The 22,367-nt window shown below is 40.1% G+C and overlaps 1 protein-coding gene across 2 annotated transcripts; it reads right to left on the minus strand.

Moving 5' to 3' along the window:
* Positions 1–237: 237 nt before the first annotated feature.
* Positions 238–21,931, minus strand: LOC140477096 (myosin regulatory light chain 2, smooth muscle minor isoform-like). 2 transcript variants are annotated; one of them, XM_072570370.1, is made up of 4 exons: positions 21,770–21,931; positions 8,068–8,267; positions 3,054–3,215; positions 238–522 (listed from the first exon to the last, which is right to left on the minus strand). In XM_072570370.1, exons 2-4 carry the CDS (start codon positions 8,249–8,251, stop codon positions 350–352), a joined length of 519 nt encoding a protein of 172 aa, XP_072426471.1. In that variant the 5' UTR covers positions 8,252–8,267; positions 21,770–21,931; the 3' UTR covers positions 238–349. The 2 variants fall into 2 exon arrangements, with proteins under 2 accessions (XP_072426471.1, XP_072426472.1); XM_072570371.1 differs by having other exon boundaries at positions 21,774–21,887.
* Positions 21,932–22,367: the final 436 nt, after the last annotated feature.

The raw sequence follows: 22,367 nt of genomic DNA on the forward strand, positions 1-22,367 counted from the left end.
AAAAACTCTGAAAAGTGAAAAAAAAGAGGAATTCTGAAAAGCCAAATCACATCAAAAAGAGTATCACCACTCTGGCAGTCAAAACACAGACTAGTGACCTCTAACAAGTGGCTGAAATTTTGTGGTTTCCAAGAAATATTCAATCAAGTGATCTGCTTCTAGAGATTCTTGCTCCCTGCCACTAACCTTCCACTTCAAGTGTGCGCAAAGTGTGCCAACATGACTGAAAAATATAAATAATGAAAAAAAGCAACGTTTATTAGAGCCAAGGCATGCAGTATGTTCCAATAGGTATAAATTCTGTAAAGTAAAACAGGAGCTTTCCCCCAACCCTTGAATTTACATTCCATTAGTCATCTTTGTCCTTAGCACCATGTTTCAGAATGCGAGTAAATTCAATGTAGTTGAAATTGCCCTTGGTATCAATTGGTGCTTCACGGAAAAGTTCATCCACCTCCTCGTCAGTAAACCGATCACCCATTGTCGTCAACAGATCTCTCAAGTAGTCTTCATGGATATAACCTGAAAAGGGAGAACATAGATCAAGTGTTTTGATGAAACAAAAGCAAAATAAGTTTATTAAAAAATCACAAATCAACATGAAAAACTAGGAAACTTCATTGTAAAAAGACCACAAGTAAAATCAAATTCAGCACAAGGCGCACAAAGAACTAAATAGTTAGCCCAAAATAAAGAGACAAAAGAGACAGCTTGGCCTAACAATAACTCCAAGTTGCATTGCCAGTGCACTACAGCTGAATGTTTTGCATTTGATGGGTTAACAAATACAAAAGCAAAGATGCCCATTCAATAGCAGGCTTTTAAGCTGAAATGTTGAGTATAGGAAGTTTAACTCATGAAAGTACAAATAAGGCCACAAATTCAGCATTCTCTTAAAATTTCTATTCCCATCCAATTACAGGTAGAGTCTAGCATCGTAGAGATGTACAACATGGAAACAGCCCTTTGGTCCAACCTGTCCATGCCTACCAGATATCCCAATCCAATCTACTCCCACCAGCCAGTATCTGGCCCATATTCCTCCAAACCCTTCCAATTCATATACCCATCCAAATACCTCTTAAGTGTTGTAATTGTACCAGCCTCTACCACATCCTCTGGCAACTCATTCCATACATATACCACCCCCTGCGTGAAAAAGTTGCTCCTTAGGTCTCTTTTATATCTTTCCCCTCTCACCTTAAAACCTACGCCCTCTAGTTCTGGACTCCCCGACCCCAGGGAAAGGACTTGGTCTATTTATCTTATCCATGCCCCTTAGTTTTGTAGACCTCTTATAAGGTCACCCCTCAGCCTCTGACGCTCCAGGGAAAAAAAGCCCCAGTGCGTTCAGCGTCTCCCTATAGCTCAAATCCTCCAACCCTGGCAACATCCTTGTAAATCTTTTCTGAACCCTTTCAAGTTTCACAACATCTTTCCGATAGAAAGGAGACCAGAAGCGCACGCAATATTCCAACAATGGCCTAACCAATATCCTGCACAGCCACAACATGACCTCCCAACTCCTGTACTCAATACTCTGACCAATAAAGGAAAGCATACCAAATGCCTTCTTCACTATCTACCTGCGACTCCACTTTCAAGGAGCTATGAACCTGCACTCCAAGGTCTCTTTGTTCAGCAACGCTCCCTAGGACCTTACCATTAAGTGTATAAGTCCTGCTAAGATTTGCTTTCCCAAAATGCAGCACCTTGCATTTATCTGAATTCAACTCCATCTGCCACTTCTCAACCCATTGGCCCATCTGGTCAAGATCCTGTTGTAATCTGAGGTAACCCTCTTCCAGTTTTATTGGTTTAGTTTAATTTGTACAGGATGACCTTATTGAACATTAATCTAGCAAGAAACGTATGCAAATCTAAACCTGGATGGCTAGCCTTTTTGACTTGGGACTGAAGTTGGAAGAACAGCAGCAGAGCAGGATTTTCATCTACTACAGAAGCTCTCAGCCACAATTGCTTTCCTAACACTAAGGTACATATATTCTACAGCATGCACACATTACAGCTAAGGAACTGCCTTAGGCTGAAGGGCTAATTGAAAGGCTTCAGAAATAACTTTATACTCTGCCTATACCATGAAATAAATACAGAATATATTCAGCCAATGTTTTGGAGACTTCAAAACACCAGTCCTGTAATTAAAAGCAAAGATTATGAAAAATGATTTAAAGTTCTACTGATACTGAGATTTTATATTTTTTCTTCAAAATAAGATTACTTTAGACATGAGAATTAAAATAAGAATATTACTTAAAACCAAGGTTTCAGCCATTTGCTGGAGGTCAGTGCTTTGACTGCCAGAATGGTGGTATTGGTTTAAAAAGTTTTGATGTAGTTGTAATTGGACATCCAGTCTGCTAAAGTAAAGCTACCCAGTTCAGCTTTGCAGTTTCTGAAAAAAAAACTCCTTCAGTGACTGGAGTACCCACACTGAATTCAAATTAAGTTGATCAAGAAGCCCAAGAGAATTAGCCTGGTTATTTCCAGATTGGCTGCATCTGAAGATACCAGAGACAACTGTACCTACTTAATGACCTGAGCACACGGGTTTTTCCCAAGTGAATCTTTGCAGCGAATTGGTTTTCACATTTTCCTTTCTTCGAGTGGAGGGGTTTAAGCATTTATACTTTCATATCAACTTATAAAATTAAATATAAACAGGAATGGTAAGAAACCTCAAAAGACTTTTACTTGAAACCTAAAAGTTTTAAATGCCCAGATCAGTAACTGGGTAAAAAAAATTTAACATTATGCTGTAACCAGTGGGATTAGAGGAAGATTGTGCACTCCTATCTTGATTGTAACACTACACGTACAAAACAAACAAAGCCTACCATTAAGGTGGAAAAGATTTACTTACGTATGTGGAGAGCACTCAGCCCTACTCATCCCAAACATCTCAAAGTAAATGATAAAAGTACTAAAAACAGACTCCAATATCTAGATTGGAAAGCTTAGAGGGACAGTAATAACAACACTAAAACATAAATCTGCAATCCTTATACTTTGTGTCAGTTACAGTTCTTTACCTGTTCCTTCTTCATCAAAACATGCAAAGGCATTTCTGATTACATCTTCAGGGTCTGTCCCATTCAGCTTCTCACCAAACATGGTCAAGAACATGGTAAAGTTGATAGGCCCTGGAGCTTCATTCATCATTGCCTCCAGATATTCATCATTTGGGTTCTTTCCTGCAGAAAGTTTCATGGTTAAAATGGCCCACCACCATACAAGAAACACAAGGGAAGGGAAAAAAGCCCTCAATATAACATACAAGTTAATGTAGTCCCAATCAACTTAGAGTCAGATGTACAGCATGGACACAGACCCTTGGGTCCCACTCACCCATGCCAACTACATATCCTAACCCAATCTAGTCCTACTTGCCAGCACCTGGCCCATATCCCTCCAAACCCTTCCTATTCATATACCCATCCAAATGCCTCTTAAATGTTGCAATTGTACCATCCTCCACCACATCCTCTGGCAGCTCATTCCATACACGTACCACCCTCTGCGTGACAAAGTTGCCCCTTAGGTCTCTTTTATACCTTTTCCCTCTCACCCTAAACCTATGCCCTCTAGTCCTGGACTCCCCCAACCCAGGGTTAAGACTATTTATCCTGTCCATGATTTTGAAAACGTCTACAAGGTCACCCCTCAGCCTCTGACACCTCAGGGAAAACAGCCAGTGCCTATTCAACCTCTCCTTATAGCTCAAATCCTCCAGCCCTGGCAACACCTTTGCAAATTTTTTCTGAACCCTTTCAGGTTTCACAACATCCTTCCATAAAGAAGGAGACCAGATTTTTATGCAATATTCCAAAAGTGCCTAACCAATATCCTATACAGCCACAACATGACCCCCCAACTCCTGTACTCAATACGCTGACCAATAAAGAAAGCATACCAAACACCTTCTTCACTATCCTATCTACCTGCGACTCCACTTTCCTGATCTTCAGGGTCTCTGTTCAGCAAAACTCCCTCGGACCTTACCATTAAATAAGTCCTACTAAGACTTGCTTTCCCAAAATGCATCACCTCATATTTATCCAAAATTAAATTCCATCTGCCACTCCTCAGCCCATTGCCCCATCTGATCAAGATCCCACTGTAATCTGAGGCAACCTTTGCTGTCCACTACACCTCCAATTTTAGTATCATCTGCAAACTTACTAACTGTACTTCCTATGCTCATACCCAAATCATTTATATAAATGACGAAAAGCAGCGGACCTAACACTGATCCTTGTGGCACACCACTGGTCACAGGCCTCCAGTCTGAAAAGCAACCCTCCACCACCCACCCAGTCTTCTACCTTTGAGCCAGTTCTGTATCCAAATGGCAAGTTGTCCCTGTATTCCATGAGATCTAACCTTGCCAGTCTCCCATGGGGAACCTTTGCAAATGCCTTATTGAAGTCCATATAGATCATGGCCACTGCTCTGCCCTCAATCCTCTTAAAAAAACCTCAACCAAGTATTAGAGACATTATTTTCCCCACAAAAAGCCATTTTGACTGTCCCTTGCCTTTTCAAATACACGTATTCCTGTCCCTCAGGACTCTCTCCAATAACTTGACCACTGACATCAGACTCACTGGTCTTTAGGTCCCTGGATTAGCCTTACCACCTTTCTTAAATGGCACCAACTTGTACTGAATTTCAATTACATTCCAGTCAAACCTCATCTAGTTCTAATGCATTCCTGTATGACAAATGTAGAGACTATTGAGCAAACACCTGTTACTTCAATGAAAGTCATTTAACAGTAGGTATGTCCCCAATGTGCATGGCAATGTGTTGCACTATTCTGGTAATGCAAATTGAACACAACCTTGCAATATTTGACAGAAGATGGAACACACATGTACAGCTCATCTGACTGTTTCGACCTGCACAGCTATTCAACATCATGACTGAACAGATTTTAACCTTCATATACAGTCATGCACACCCAGATAATCTGATTACCAAGGGGATAAAAGGAGTCAATTTACTTCTGCCTTAATATCACAAGATCCTGCATCCACTGCCTTTTGAGGAAGGGAAATTCAAAAAACCTCAACCCGGATCCATCTTAAACTCAATTCTAGACTACTGTACAAGAAAAAATATCCTTTCCAAATCAACCCAATTAAGTCCTTCAGGATCTTATACATTTCAACTAAGTCACCTCGGACTCCGAACTCTAGGATACAGGCATTGCTTACCAAGCCTTTCCTCAAAGCAATTCACTCATTTGAGGAATTGGTTCAGCCATTGTTTGAATATTGTGTGCAATTCTGGTCTCCTTCCTACCGAAAAGATGTTGTGAAACTTGAGTGTTCAGAAAAGATTTACAAGGATGTTGCCAGTGTTAGAGGATTTGAGCTATAGGGAGGCGCTGAACAGGCTGGGGCTGGTTTTCCCTGGAGTGGAGGCTGAGGGGTGACCTTATAGAGATTTACAAAGTTATGAGGGGCATGGATAGGATAAATAGGCAAAGTCTTTTCCCTGGGGTGGGAGAGTCCAGAACTAGAGGGCTTAGGTTTAGGGTGAAGGGGAAAGATATAAAAGAGACCTAAGGGGCAACCTTTCTCATGCAGAGGGTGGTGCGTGTATGGAATGAGCTGCCACAGGAAGTGATGGAGGCTAGTACAATTGCAATATTTAAGAGGCATTTGGATGGGTATATGAATTAGAAGGGTTTGGAGGGATATGGGCTGGATGCTAGCAGGTGGGACTAGATTGGGTTGGGATATATGGCCGGCATGGATGGGTTGGACCGAAGGGTCTGTTTCCATGCTGTACATCTGACTAACTGCATTCCTTTAGTAGAATAACCAGTAGTGGACCCAGTACCCCAGATGCTACCTCACTAGTGCTTTGTATAACTGAAGTATTACCTCCCTCCACTTGTATGCAACTCCTCTAAATAAAATGTAACATTCTATTAACTTTCCTGATTACTTGTAGTACCTGTAGAGTCATGCACTAGAACACCTAGATCTCTGCTTCACAGCTCCGTAACAACAACATTTAGATAATATGCTTCTTTCTTCTACAGACAACAATTTTACATGATTGCCGACACATCCTGCGTTTCCATATTGCATTCCATTTGTCAGATCAGTGTCACCTCACCTAACATCCCTCTGTAGGCTCGTGCCCTCTTCACAATTCAGTTTAATGACCTACCTTTCAGATTGGCAGATTTAGTTGCCATATCTCCGGTCCTTTTACGCAAACTGTTCATATATGCTTGTAAAAAGTTGTGGTCCCAGCACGAACCCTGGCGACCCCACTATGACATGCTGCCAATTTGCAAAAATACATTTACTCTTAGTTCGCTGTTCTGAGGAGTTATACCAGATTCAAAACATTAACCCTGCTACTCACTACAGATGCTACCAGATCTTGTTTGAAATTTCCAGTATCTGCAATAATGGGTCTTCAGTTATTCCTACTCTCTGCTTCCTGTTAGCCAGTCAATTTTCTATCCAAGTGTTATTTTTCTTCAACATTTGATACAGCAGAGTCTTCTGGAAAAATAAAGACCTCCATAGGTTCCTCTTCATTCAGTACAAACTACTTTAAAAAGCCAATAAACCAGCTAATTTCCCTTTGACAAAACCATGTTAAATGTCTAATTACCTTGAACTCATCCAAATTGCCTTGTTATAATAATATTTTCAAGAAGCAACTTTTTTAAAAAATGACAGAAGCTAACTGGCCTGTAGTTTTCTGACTCCCTTATTTTTGAATAAAAGGAGTTACATTAGTTATTGTTCCAATCTAAAGAGGCTTTGCCTGAATCTAATGAGTTTGGGACATTAAACCAATGCACCAACCATCTCACTTGTTACAGCCTTTATGACCCTAGGATGAAATCAATGAGGACCTGAGACTCATCACCCCTCAGATTTATTTCCCTGGGTGTGTCTGTTCACCGAGCTGGGAATTTGTGTTGCAGACATTTCGTCCTCTGTCTAGGTGACCTCCTCAGTGCTTGGGAGCCTCCTGTGAAGCGCTTCTGTGATGTTTCCTCCGGCATTTATAGTGATTTGTATCTGCCACTTCCAGTTGTCAGTTCCAGCTGTCTGCTGCAGTGGCCGGTATATTGGGTCCAGGTTGATGTGCTTATTGATTGGATGAATGCCATGCCTCTAGGAATTCCCTGGCTGTTCTGTTTGGCTTGTCGTATAATAGTGGTGTTGTCCCAGTCGAATTCATGTTGCTTGCCATCTGAGTGTCGGGCTACTAAGGATAGCTGGTTGAGTCGTTTCATGGCTAGCCACAAAACGACACTGCTAGCTATCCTTAGTAGCCACACACACACACACACACACAGATGACAAGCAACATGAATTCAACTGGGACAACACCACTATTATACGACAAGCCAAACAGAACAGCCAGGGGAATTCCTAGAGGCATGGCATTCATCCAATCAATAAGCACATCAACCTGGACCCAATATACCGGCCACTGCAGCAGACAGCTGGAACTGACAACTGGAAGTGGCAGATACAAATCACTATAAATGCCGGAGGAAACATCACAGAAGCGCTTCACAGGAGGCTCCCAAGCACTGAGGAGGTCACCTCGACAGGGGACGAAACGTCTGCAACACAAATTCCCAGCTCGGTGAACAGAACCACAACAACGAGCACCCGAGCTACAAATCTTCTCAAACTATTTCCCTGGTATTTGTAGCTTTGAATTCCTCCCTCACATTTAATTCCTGACTTACAGCTATTTCTGAGACATCACTTGTATCATGGATTAGTGGTGCTGGAAGAGCACAGCAGTTCAGGCAGCATCCAAGGAGCTTCGAAAATCGAAGTTTCAGGCAAAACCCCCGATGTTGCCTGAACTGCTGTGCTCTTCCAGCACCACTAATCCAGAATCTGCTTTCCAGCATCTGCAGACATTGTTTTTACCTCTATCACTTGTATCATGTCTAGTGAAGACAGACTCAAAACTTTTGCTAAAATGTCTTAACTTGCAAAACCTTTGACATTCATGCTATGGCTAATGAATATTACAAGTAATTACCAAGTGAAGCTAACATGTCATGCAAATCCTCCTTATCAATGAAGCCATCACGGTTCTGATCGATCATGTTGAAGGCCTCCTTAAACTCCTGAATTTGTGACTGATCAAACATGGCAAACACATTGGAAGTTGCACGCTGAGGGCGCTTCTTGGTGGTCTTTCCCCTGCTTTTTTTGCTCGACATGGTGGCTAGGTGTTATCTAGGAAAAAGCAATTGAGATTACTAAATTTCTGATTAAAGAACATTGACCCGAATCTTAATTTTGCCTGACCTGCTGCATTGAGCAGCTCTGATTTATTTGAGAAATTAGATTATGGACAGAAAGAAATATGGATCCAGCTCAGTTTAAGTTAATATCTTCAAAGTTAATATCTTCAAAATATCTTGATAATGAAAAAAAATTCTTTTTTTTGTTTAAGTTAAGGAACACCAGAAACAGTTCACGTCAGGTTCCACAAAAGTCACAGGAAAGTGACAGAAACGGTACGAAATAAACATTTATACACTGTCCAAAATTAATCTGTATAACAGTTGAAATAATGACCCTGCTGCATGGGCAGTGACAACAAAGTTTATTTTGCTATTAAAAACTCAAATTTTCAGATTAATTTGACGAGTTTGAAGTTATTTCCAAGGAATAGAACTACACCATCTGATGTACCCACAATTTGTTTAACACAGATGGTTCAAGATTACAAGGAAGTGCAAAATGTACCATAGACCTAAAAATTCTGGGAAATAGGAAGGTTATACACAACCTTGATTGCATTCTATGCTGGAATTATTCAGATTTCAAAATCAAGACACCAAGTCAATAACTTATGCAGTCATGTTTTGGTTGCGAGGTGCTCTATAACGAAGCACAGAGTCAATTTTTTAACAAAGGCCCCTCATAACAGTTGTATATTGATTCCCACTAATAACAGTGAATCAAGCACGGGGGGAGGAAAGGAGGTGAGGAGGAGGAAAGAGAGAAGATGACGAAAGAGAAGGCAGGCATTCAGCATAAGTGGCCATAAGTGGTAGTTTCTGCACATACTAGACAAATAAAAGGTAAGTATTCTGGAGGCACCAGTTGTTTGAGCAACTGCTGCATATTAGCCACACCAGCACAAAAACTGGTCTGTTCAAAACTTAAGTAGAGACGCAGTTAGACACACAAGCCAGTTTACAGCCATCTTAAATCAGAAAGTAACTACAAAATCCCTTCAATGGCTGTAACTCTGACTACAGTTCACGTAGAATTAAGGAAACAATGCAGGAAGATTTCAAACCAAGGATTTTGGTTTACAGGAGACATCCACTGAACACCTGGAACCAACTATGTTATTATTCAATACCCAGGCTTCACAAAACTGACTGAACTTCAAAAGCAATTTGTTTTGTAAAACATTCTGACTATAAGGCACTGTATAACAATTCTTTAATCTGACTATTTGCAATATTTTCAAAAACTAAATTTGAGTTGAAGTTCAAATATTCAATCATTTTCTCTAAGGGACCTCTCTGCTAACTACCAGATGCTATAACTTTCTTTGAGCAGGTTGGATGCAGCAGTTTACCCACGCTTGTATAAGACGTAGGACACCTTCATGCTTCTGTAAATCTCAAGTTTTAGAATAAATAGTTTACCTTTAAATCTGTGCAAACACAAATTTGTTACTTTGATAAGTAGAAACTTTTAACAATACCTTAACCAAAATGCTATTATGTTCTTTGCAATAAAAAAGGAAAGGGGTAAAGCAGCCACACAGTAAGTTTGCTATTTAGGATGAATTCCAGTTAATAAATCCTGGACATTGGGAAATTCTACTTGGAGTTTCCCACATTCAAATAAGGATATTGGAAAGTCAACTTTCAGAGGTAAACTAGAACTCAACTTCAATATATATTATTAGTTCTATGCTTACTGAATATCAAGGTTTAACAGAAGGCTATTTGTCTGATCATATCAACTGGCCATCTGCCAAAGTTAATTCTGTTACTACAGAAATTCAGAGCCTCACCTGATTCCAATAGTTGATCAAAAATTTACCCTAAAAAAAAATGCATTGCACAACAGCCCTTAATTTAAAGAGTCTCAGGCTAAAAATAAAATGCTTGAAAACAGGAAACAGCCTGCTTTTAGAACTAATTGGTCTCTGCATCTCAGCCAAACACTTTTGAAACATAGTCCTTGTTTCAGTGTTATGATCACAGCTGATGGCAATACTCACAGGTCCGATCCCAAAATACCTGGCTCAATAGATCATATTCCACAGTTGATAAACATTGATTAGTCACTAAAGCATTTATGAACATGCAGATACTCTTAGAATATACATTATATAAAACATATAAAGGCAGTTCAAAAGATCTTTATCAAAAAAAGCTTCAAGCTGCTACAGTGCTAGAATTACAATCCAAGCAATATTATTTAATTTTAGCTTTGCAAACCTTTATTAACCTATGTTTTCATTCTTTCCAATGGGAGAGACATTGTTGCAATTCCTTCAGAGTCCACAGGCATGAACCTTCGAACTGAAAGCTTAGGCCATCAAAATTAACATCTTTAAGATTTCTATCTAAACCCTCCTGCTTGGAATTTGACCAACTAGAAACCACTTCTGAAGTGACAGGGCCCCCATAACTAAGAAAAATGCTCTCCCAAGTGAAAAACACCTTTTCTGAACTGAACCTCAGGTTCTTCAGAATTTAAAATTAACTTTGTTCCAAAATCCTAATAAATTAACAGCCTGCATATATACTGTTCGCCATAAAATGAAGATAAACATTTTATGCTGTTGCACTACAGGTCTTCTCCCAGGCATTTGACTACAATCACATACTTTATTTGAACAGGTACTTTTGGTATGGAGGTCACTGTCCAAAATTGATCAAACTTTTCAAACAAAAAACCTCTATGGGACTATCTAAATTCCACCTGCTCCTATTATACACCAGCACAATTGGCTTACACAGCAGGCAATTCAGAGAAAGGTCTTGAAAAGAAAATAATTAATTTATGGTTGCAGTGGCAACAATGGGGCATCAGACATTAGGAAACCTTTTGTTCAATGTATAGTTAAGGGATTTGTTACTCATGATATAAAACCTTGGATTGTTATATCCAAAAGATGCAACACACTAACTGCTGGCTTGGTCTGTGCTCAAGCAGTGCTCAAGATGGAAGAACACTGGCACTGACGTAAAGCCAGATGGTAAGCAATTACTCAAGTCAGAAGGCAAAGTCAACTGAGGATAACAATTGCACAGTTTTGTTTACTAAAGGCCTCACTTTTATTAAAAAGTCTGTCTTCAACAAAAGAACCCATGAAAAAAGTACCATTCAATTTCTATTGCTTATCAATGATTTTACAAACAATGGTCTCAGCTGGCAGATTAGAAAGCTTTTTTTTTTGAAAAGTGAGTCTGATTCGATACTTCCCCCACAACTGTAGACTCAACTCCAAGTAGAAAACCCAATCAAGAGTTTGTAAGATGAGGCAGCAACACGTTGCAGGTAAGACCCCGCCACCACCCCAGCCCCATCCGCTCCCATTCCCCCACCGCCAGTCCAATCGACGCCCCCGGGCCAGCCAGACTGTACACCAACAGCAAGACTTCCACTGCTTTTGTGGGGTAAATCTCCAAATGGCACATGGACACATTTTGACAGGTTCCACCTTTGCTCTGTACAGGACAGTGTTGGAGAGATTATCTGGGGAAGGGGGCAAAAAGAGAGGGGGAGATCGATCATTCGTCATTTACAGATGTGCGTGGACTGTCCAGGGCTGTTCTCAGCAGCATTTCAGTGAGCTGTGCTTTTAAATTGTCATATCTGTAAACAAAAGACACGATCAGGATTGAAACAGCTTTGATGTAATGCTTATAGCAGGACCTTTTGGATCCCCTTCAGATAATCCGACATTTGGATAATTGAAGTTCCTCTGTACAAACAAATGCCTGAGTTCCAAGCAATGAACCCTGTGGTACACTACTCGTTACTGCCTGCCACTCAAAAGATCCATTTATTCCTTCTGCTAAACAGTTTTTAAATCCATTTTGGTACGTGACCTCCAATTCCAGCATTTCAATTATGCATGCTAACTTCTGATACTCAAATGAGAGTATCCTCAAAATGCCAGATTTGTCAAGCACAACTTCCCTTTGAACAGTCAGCATAAGTTTACAATCTTGTCATTATTGTGCTCTGCTTTCACATCTTTAGAATGGACTAGAGTATTTTTCCCCACTACCAATGTCAAGCTAACCTGTCTATAATTTTCACTATTTCTCTGCCTCCCTCAAACAGTGGGGTTACACTTCCTATAGATTGGAGGGTAGTTACTTTTCCCTCATGTCTTTAGAGTTTGGCAGAGACCATTAGTACATCTGCTATTTCTAGGACCATTTCCTCAACTACCATGGGATACAGCTTGTCAGGCCCTGGGCATTCATCTGCTTTTAATCCTTTTAGTAGAGAAATGGTGTTGGTGAAACTAATGTTAATTTCTTTCAATTCCTCCTTCCCATCCCTTCATATTTTTGGAGTTTTATCAGACTTTGATACCATTTTAATTCCTGATTTTAGCTTAGATGCTAACCAGTTTTGCCACTTCTTTAAAAAAAAAAGGAAATGTTCTGCTTTTATATTAAAAAGTTTGTGGATGTCTTAGCCCATCACTAGTTGTTTACATTTTATGCTGTTCAGAATAAAACTAACCTAACACTAAAATGGTGCAAGTCAGTAGATGGTTTGATTACTAGCATATTCTTCTGGTCATTGCTTGTACAAAAGAAGCACAATCCTCCAAGCTGATGGTACTAATAAACAAGTCAAATTCCGAAAGGAAACTTTGATGGTTAAAAACAATTCCCAGCATTGCTTTTAGGTCTGTCACAGACAGTCAAAATACATTAGACTCTGATTAACTGATTCCTTCCAGTTCAGGTCATGGACTGAAGTGACTATTCAAAATATTTGCCAACTTGAACTTTTCATAAATGAAAACTTAAAGTATATCAGTTCTAATAAGCTAAAGATTTCTTACCAAATTTACCTCGTATGGAAAATTTGCAAACCAACTATTCATTTGACTCCTTCCAGGAAGGAAACAAACTTGCTTTCACGATCAACTCTACATCTTCTGAAATGAAGTAACTTCCTCAATCCTAAAGTCTTAGGAAATGTAAACAAAATTAAACCTTAAATGTTTTGTTTCATCTGTCGTAGGCAGACAGTATAAACTCCTTTTCATTAACATGACAGTCCTGCAGTCAGTTGCTTTCCTGACATGCGTGGGATCTAGTCATTGTACCACAAGGACTGGCATTTTCTTATTCTTTTTAACAAAAAAGGGAAACTTAAGTAACACCCATTTTCTTCTACTAGATCCAAATGCCTAAATTACTACAAACCCTTCACAAGTTTCACCAGGATTCCAAGAAAAATATAGAAGAATGGATAAAGTTCAAAGAAACTGTTAGGAGACCAGGAACACTGGATTTTTCAAATTCTTTTCCATCAACTTCTGCTGAATCTACAAAGAAGGGGACAAAATCAAGCTGAAGCGATTTCTTCCCTCATACAAGGTTTAATTTCCACTTTGGAATTCCAGATTGTATCTATCAAAACTGCCTTAGTTAACATCTATTGCTAAAATCATGTTTGTAAAATATCCATGCTACAACACGAAGGAACAGGTCGCAACAAGAACACAAGCATTCATTGTATATAAAGTCAATGGAAGCCACATTAAAAGGTTTTGGACAAATCTTAACAGAAGATGCTTGTGACTACTTGCCAGAGATCAAACTCACTTTTCTCAATTGTACAGCACAAAGCTGACAAGATCCCACTGCAAAAAGTGGTTAAGAAAACTCAAAGTTTTGATATATTCATCAAGCAATATCAAAAATGATCATTTTGCTCAACTGTATAGAGCAAGAGAGATTCAAAGTAATATTCAGTTGCTGTACTTTCCTACAAACTACTTCAAATTTATGGGGCTGGAAAGTACTGAAAACAAACTTGCTCCAGTGCTTTAACTTTAATACCAATTAAAAGCATTTTGGTTAATTATAATTAGGTTACCCCTGAACATTCAATAAAGTCCATTACGATGAATGGGAAAAACTTCATTAATAGGAATTGCTCACAATTATCATGTATACCATTCAAAAGCTGATCACAACCTGCTTTCTCAAGGTAGTCACAAGAACAAGTGAGGCTCAAGCTAACTTGGCTTCAAGTTTTCCTAGCAGATAATAGTTGAATCCCATTTGGCCAAGTATCACAATGCTCATTAACAATGGAGTAGCCAATTTCTTAAACTTAAGCTTGCTGCCTAGGAAACATGCAAAACTTAAGCTTAAGAGGAGTGGCAAACAGGGAGTTTGGAGATAATCCATTTGGGAGACATCATCAACTCAAGGAAACCTAAACAGTGGGCTACTAACACCAGTGCTTCACCAGAGGCTCACTGATGTTACCTACAACGGTGATGAAATGTCTGAAAGTGACCTTTCCAGTTCAGTGAGTCAAGTTACATACAGATAATCAATCTTAAGATATTTACAATGCACGTGAATGAATATATCCTAACCAATCTGAACACAGACTTGGTAACTGTTACAGCTATTCAACGAAGGCCACAATGGACAGACCTCAAGCTACCTTCACTAGTTTATTCACATTTCCGTGAGCATTCACTGGTTACAAGCACAGGACTGGCTATGGTTTTACTATTTAGGCATATTACCTTGGTTTAAAGATTAGATTAGATTCCCTACAGCGTGGAAACAAGCCCTTCGGTCCAACAAGTCCACACCGACCCTCTGAAGAGCAACCCACCCAGACCCCTACATTCATTCCTCACTAATGCACCTAACACTGCTGGCAATTTAGCATAGCCAATTCACCTAACCTGCACATCTTTGGACTGTGGGAAGAAATGAGAGCACTTGGAGGAAACCCACGCAGACATGGAGAGAATGTGCAAACTCCACACAGACATTAGACCATTCACAACACAAACAGAAAATGGGAAGAGACAATCATCTGAGCCTGCTCCACCACTCGATCATTTTTGATCATCCAACTCCATAGCCTGCTGCCACGTTCTTCCCCCATATCCTTGGATCCCTTTAGCCCCAATTGCTACATTCAACTTCTTGATATCAAAATTTTGGCATCAACTTCTTTGTGGTAATGAATTACACAGGCTCACCATTCTGGACGAAGAAATTTCTCATCTCAATTCTCAGTCCTGTAGGCTTGGACTGTGACCCCAGTTCTAGACTCTTGCCATTGAGAACATGCTTCCTGCCTAATCCTCTTTCAATTTTGTAGGTTACAGGATCCCCATTAAATCTTCTAAACTCCCATAAATATAATCCTTACTGATTTAACCTCACATTTTTACCATATTGATTCATTCTGGTATGGTGGGATGACTTTGTTGCATGCCTGAAATAGCAAGAATATCTTTCCTCAGTAAGGAGACCAAAACCATGCACAATATTCCATGCCTGGTCAAACCTTGCATAATTACTGCAAGGAACACTTTCTCCTATCTTCAAATCCTCTTGCTGTGAAGACCAACATACCATTTGCCTTCCTTACCAACCACTGTACCCATATATTTACATTCAGCAGTTGGTGAGGGGGGGGGCGCATCCTGGTCTCAATGTACATCCCCTCCAATTAAGAGCCAGGTAATAATCTACATTCCTTTTTTGCACAAATTACACTCATGCATTTTCCCACTTATTCAAGTTGTTCAAATCACACCAGGGCATCCTTCTCAGAAGCTTCTCACCCTTTTGTGCCATCTGCACAAATTGAGCTTTATTTAGCTCCCTCATTTAAATTACTGCCTAACACTCAAAATAGCCTGTTTGTTCCTATTGTTTCCTGTCTGCCAGCCAATTTTCTACCCATTTCAATACACTACATGAAACCCAGAATAACTTCACACATTTATCTTGTGGGACTGTTGAAAACCTACAAGTCTAAATAGGCCACACCCACTGGCTCTCCTACTTCAACTCTACTAGTTACAGTCTCAAGAATTCCAGTAGATGTATCAAGCATTATTTTCCTTTCATAAATTCATTCCAACTGCTCAATCCTACCATCTTCACTCATGAAAATGCTCTATTAAATATTTAACTGGTTTGCACTTTCTCCACTTCAACATGTCTGTAACTCTCAGTTCTCTCTGCTTACTTTTTAAAAAAAAATGGAGGGGTTACATTAGCGACCCTCCGATCTGCAAGATGAATCTCAGTCTAGAACCTTGGAAGACAACCACTAATACAACCACTTTTCCTAGAAACAATTTTAATGCAGTCAAATACACAACTTCAGGCACTGGATATTTATTGGCCTTCAAACCCATCAAGTTTCCAAACACCACTGCCCTGATTTCCTTCAGTTATGCCATCTCATGGTTGGTTTCCTCAAAATCTCAAGTTCGTTATTTAGGTTGAGTTTACAAAAGGACAAAGTAGGTGTACAGATAGTCAGCCATTTTTTGCTCTCCATTATCAACTTCTGCATTTTGACTCAGTGACTTACATTTGTCTCTATGGATCTTTTCTCTTTGCATATTAATAGAATCTTCATTTTTTTGTTCCTGCAAGCTTTGTTCTAATTTCCTTCCCTCCCTTAAAAATCAATCCCTTTGTTGCCCTCTAAATTCTAAACTTTTAATGAAGTTGCACAAATCAATCTACATCCTAGGTTTTGGCAACAAGTGACATTCACACAACTGACATGCACTGATCAAGAATGTCTAACCGTTATTTTTCAATTAACTTTTTTTCTAAGCAAGACGAAAATGGGTACTGCAGATGCTGGCGATCAGAATCAAGATTAGAGCAATTCCTGATGAGGGCTTTTGCCCGAAACATCGATTTACCTGCTCCTCAGATGCTGCCTGACCTGCTGCGCTTTTCCAGCGCTACTCTAATCTTGACTTTTTCTAAGCAACCTGCTTACCTCTGAAACAGATGGAGCTTAAACCTGAGCCTCCCAATCCAGGACAAGACCGTACATTACCACAGTGCCATGAGAGGGCCAATAACCTCTCAGCCAACAATTTCAGTGCTAAATTCCATTTTCATGGATCACCACAGACCAGAATTCCAACTGGACAAGCCACATCAATATGGCTGCAGAGCAGCAGCTGGATGTTTCCCAACTCATCTGCACAATTAAATTTGAACACGTTGAATGCAGAGAAATGCTCACCCTTTATCCTCATTTGTTCAACTGCAGCAATATCTGAGATTTTTTTTGCCTGACCCGTACTTCTGTCAAACACATTCAATGCAATTTACTTACTGTAAGCTGTATATACACACAAACTATGCACTACAATAAACCTAGCTCACTTTCCTAGCACATAGCTGTAAAATCTGTTCTGAGAAGGACAAGGATGTGGGATTATAAACAGCTTTGCAGGCTCCAAATAAAATTACTGTCTGGATTTGGAGAATGCCACTACTTCATAATAAAAAATTCTGTGATGACATTCCTGTAGTATCATCACAAGCACTAATCAATTGCATCCTGATGTATTGAACAGGATAACCTGGGATAAAATACCAATACTACCACCACAGAACTAATTTAAGTTTGCGTGGTGCTTTACTTAAAAAGTATTAAACTAATGAATAGTCTTGAAGAATTTAGTAATTATGCCCTTGATCAGTTTGTGGGGTGATAGCTTATTGCTAGATTTTAAAACTTGCACCTCTGGATGGGATGATGCAAATTCAACCAGAACTGCTGCATGCACTCAATTCCCATTCACCTATGCTCAATGACCTACCCAGGTTCCTGCAAATAAATTATAAAGGCAATTTCCAAATCCACTCCCCCAGTGTAACTGATTCAACCTTAGATCCTTCCAGGAGGTGTTCCTGATTTAACTTCTGCTTTCAAGTTTAAATGCTTCACCTTCAACTGCCTGGGTCCTAGAAATCCTGTCTAAAACTTCTCCCTCACTTTGGCCCCTGTGGACATGATAAAACATGTCTCTGATGAAGTTTAAGGCCTAACCTTTTTGCTGATAAGTGACAATTTTACTTGAGAACACTGAAGAGCTTATGTTTTGTTAGTTAAAAGTTAGGAGACAGCAGTGATACTATCACTGTCTTGTAATTCAGAGTTCAGAACTCATGTTCTGATGACATGGATTCAAATCCCCATGATATTGAAATATGAAATCAATATAAATCTGGAATTAAAATTTTAATCTAATGTCAACTATGTAACCATTCTCAATTATCAATACCCACCTGGTTCACCTATGTTCTTTATGGAAGGAAATCTGCTATCCTTGCCTGGACTGGCAGCCGTGTAACACCAACTCACAGCAGTGTGGTTAACTCTCACCTGCCGTCTGAACAAACCTAGCAAGCAAGCCAGCCAGCTCATGGGCAGTTAGCAATAGACAATAAATGCAGGTGCAGCCAGTAATACCCACATCCAATGAAGAAAGCACCCGTTAATGCTAGTTTGCACAGAAAATGCAAATTGAAGTGATGTATAGACCTAAAGGGTAACAAACCTGACGACACTTTCTCAGCAGATCAGTTAGCTTTAGATTATGGGAGATCAGGAAAGAAAACAGCAAGTGATGAAGGGCATATACTTTACAGCAAGCTAAAATTTTAGATTATATCAAACTTAAAATCTCCAGAGATCAACAAAATTGATAACAATTCAAGCTCAGGGCCTTAAAAGTAGAGTTAATAAAAGCCCAAGACACTGACCTGGTCATTCATTTTGATCTACCACTTTGCTCATGTACGTTGGCATTGCAAAGATGAACTACTTTTAAACAAAAGTAGTCTATTGCACATTTTAAAAATTTCAGTTCATAAATTTAATTCATGACAACGTTAAGAATAACTGCTTCCCTTCCACACCCAAACATCGACTTCAGCTTCATTGTTTGTGTTGTGGTCTTCCAAAACAAAAAAAAGAGATTATTTTCCCCCACACAAACATGTGTTAGAAAATGTCACCCTATTCCTTTTAGACTTTAAAAAGGCATAGAACAGGGATCAGCTTGCTGGAAGTGACCTACTTTGTTACATTAAAAAAAAGCATGGCAACCTCTCAAGCTACACAAACAGACATGCAATATTTAGGACAAATTGCCAGAGCTGAAAGGCAGAAAAGGTGAGCATGATTTTTAGCTATGAAATGCCACAACACTCACCGAGAAATTGAGTCCCGCACAAAGTCAGTTTTAACACGCAGCACAAATGTGACCCCATGTAAGCGTAAAGTATAGGTAATACATATTTTTCAGACATGTTTGCACATGTCTAGAAGTTCAAGTAAAAACTCGTCAGGTCCCTCCATTCAAAGATAAAAGTTTTCACCTTTTTACCCATTTTACCAGTTGTTTCTTCTCAATTGCCCTAATGCAGAAGTAGAATCACAAAAACGTAGACATAAATAATTTATCTATACTTGATTTCTAAAATATGGCAAGAATGGATAATGATCTAACTTTTCCCACAGCCTAAATAAAATTTTCACTTAATAAAAGAATAGAAAACAAAAGGTAGCTGATGCATGAAGCACTATAAGTTCCACTACAAGCCACAGCATTGAGTCTTGGAACTGAAGGAGTCCCACGAAAGTCAATTGGTTAAAAAGCTGAAACACTGGTCTTTAGTTTACCTATAACACCTTGAATTGCAGCAATTCAAGATAGCAAGTCATCACCTTCTCAGAAGGGAAAAAAAGGAGGATGAGCAACATGTTGATTTAGACAACGGGGATCACATTCCACAAAGTATGAGCAAAATCAATCCAGTCATGTTAAAAGACTTGAACACAAGACACCATTCAGCCCATCATGGTGACAAAGTTTGCTTCACTGCTGCTGCAGCTTTCTGCTGTCTCTCCACACTCACACCCGCAACACAACTGCCAAAAATAAAACAAATTTTCAGTTGCCTTTAAAAAGGACTATTTAATCTGTTTCCACTATGCTTTCAGGCAGAGCTTTCATTGTGCTGCCAAGTACGCTTTGTTAAAGCTGCCAGCCTGGTTACTGCAAACCCTCATAACAGAAGCATGAGTATACACTAACAGCTGCAAATTCATGATTAGCAGTAGGTATGTGATATCATCCTATGTGAACATATCCCAGAACCGCCACGGTGTATTTTTAAGAGTGAGTAATGCCAATGTTTTCCAGCAGGTTATGCATGCAATTTGCTGAACTAACTGCTAGTTGCTCCTTTTCAAAGAAATTACATTTTAATATAGCTAGAATTCAACAATGTATCAAATTTGCATCGATAAAGCACATAATAGATGCAATACACCAAAGCACTAAGAAATTCGCACTTACCCACTGACCATAACAAATACCCAAACTGTAAATGGGCATGGGTAGCACAGAGGCTCAGTAGTTTGTACTGCTGCCTCACAGCACCAGGACCTCTGATTCTATTTCATCCTCCAGTGACTGTGTACAGTCTACATATCCAGCATCCAGTGATGTGCAGGCTAGGTGGATTTAGCCAAGGGAAATGCAGTGTTACAGGGATACAGTTTGGTGGCTGGTGGGGAGAGTCTAAGTGGGACATTGTTTGGAGACTTGGTGTAGACTCGATGGCCAAAAGGCTGCTTCCACACATTACCGATTCTGTGATTCTATGAACCAGCTGAAAGGCACTGAGCTTCTGGTACCTAAACCTTATCAGGGTATGAAATGAGACCTTGACATCTATTTTAACCTAAAACAAGCCAATAAGGACTGTAATTCAAAAGACAGAAACTCACATTTAAATAGCATCTTTGTCAGGGACAACTCAAACCTAATTTAAAATGAACACTAAGCCCAGGAAGGTCTGCATTTGGTGAAAGGGAGGGTGTTTAAGGAGGGTCTGAGAGGAGGATAATAGAATTCAGTCCTTAGAAACAATATTAAAGCAATTTTACAGATACCAAGTATAAATGATGTGCAAGAGACTACGGTCAAATCAGCTCAGTCAAGACAACAGCATTTGGCGGTCCAGGCAGTTTAGGGGTACACCCCAGAACGGTATAAAATTTCAACCACGACTAAACTGATTTAAAAACTTATGCTCGCAATCAAGTTCGGAGAAATTTTGAAATGTCAATTTTTGAGAAATTATCACTCCAGGATTTCACAGGTATTTGTCAGTCATTTTTCACTTAAAATGACCCCTCCCCAAATAATACGTGACGGTGTCTTCACATTGGTTCATTCTATTTCCAGATTAGAACTTTAAAGAAAAACAGAACGCAACACTATGAACTGCCCCTTCCATCAAACATATGCCTTGGAGACTGTACGACGACAAAAATCTGAAGCAGGGCGGCATTGCTCCTGCAAAACAATATGAACTGTCCTCCAGGTAAGTTTGGTACAACAGCCACTTGTGCACCGCCGGGTTAAGTAGGTGCTACTCACCGCAGCGTTTTATTTCCAGCCCGAAAGCCCCGGGCCTCGCGCTTCCCGGCCAACATTCCATCGCCGGGCCTCCCCTGCGCCCCTCCCGCACTCCCAACCCCACACCCGCCAGATAACCGTCTGAACCCGACTGGTCCTCCTCAAGATACCGACCGATCGGGCTGTCAGCTACTACTACCACCACCGTTGAGGGATAAATAACGAAAGAGGCGAATCCCCCATTTCCCCCCCCCCCCACACTTACTCACAAAACTCCCGTTGAAACTCGGTACCTCTCCTGCTCTCTTAGTACCGGCACCGCCCCACTTCCCTGATAACCATCAAGCCCGCGGCAACCGCCGGAAATAAACTCCACCTCATCCATTACAATGCCCCACTTCACAGAGGGGGAGCCAATTTTTCAAAAAAGCTTCAACCGCAATGCTACTGCACGGTAGAGAGTATAACTGTGTGAAACTAGGTTATTAATTTTAATGATTCATTTCCTTAGGCACATGTTCAAATTATAGCTGTTGTGTTGGTTGACATTTTACTCAGGTCTTCATCTCCCCCCTCCTTTTCCCAGGCAGTTTAAAGTGGTAGCGTCAATGACGCAACGTTTCAGCATTCCGGGGGTCACGTGGTGTGGTGCAGTGGAACGCGAGAGATGTCCATATAAGGAGCTGGAGTGGAGGGTTTCCTGTGCGTCAGCGGCGTTGAGCTGTTACATGCCGCTGGGCTTGGCTGTTTGTCTGCGAATAGTGTATGGGTTCGGCCAACATTATTAAACTGCTCAAAACAGAGCGGTGAAGAATGGTACAATCATTTCAAGTGGTGTCATTGAATGTCTCAGAAGTGTTGCG

Source organism: Chiloscyllium punctatum, chromosome 5 (assembly GCF_047496795.1).
Source record: "Chiloscyllium punctatum isolate Juve2018m chromosome 5, sChiPun1.3, whole genome shotgun sequence".
NCBI classification, from domain to species: Eukaryota; Metazoa; Chordata; class Chondrichthyes; order Orectolobiformes; family Hemiscylliidae; genus Chiloscyllium; species Chiloscyllium punctatum.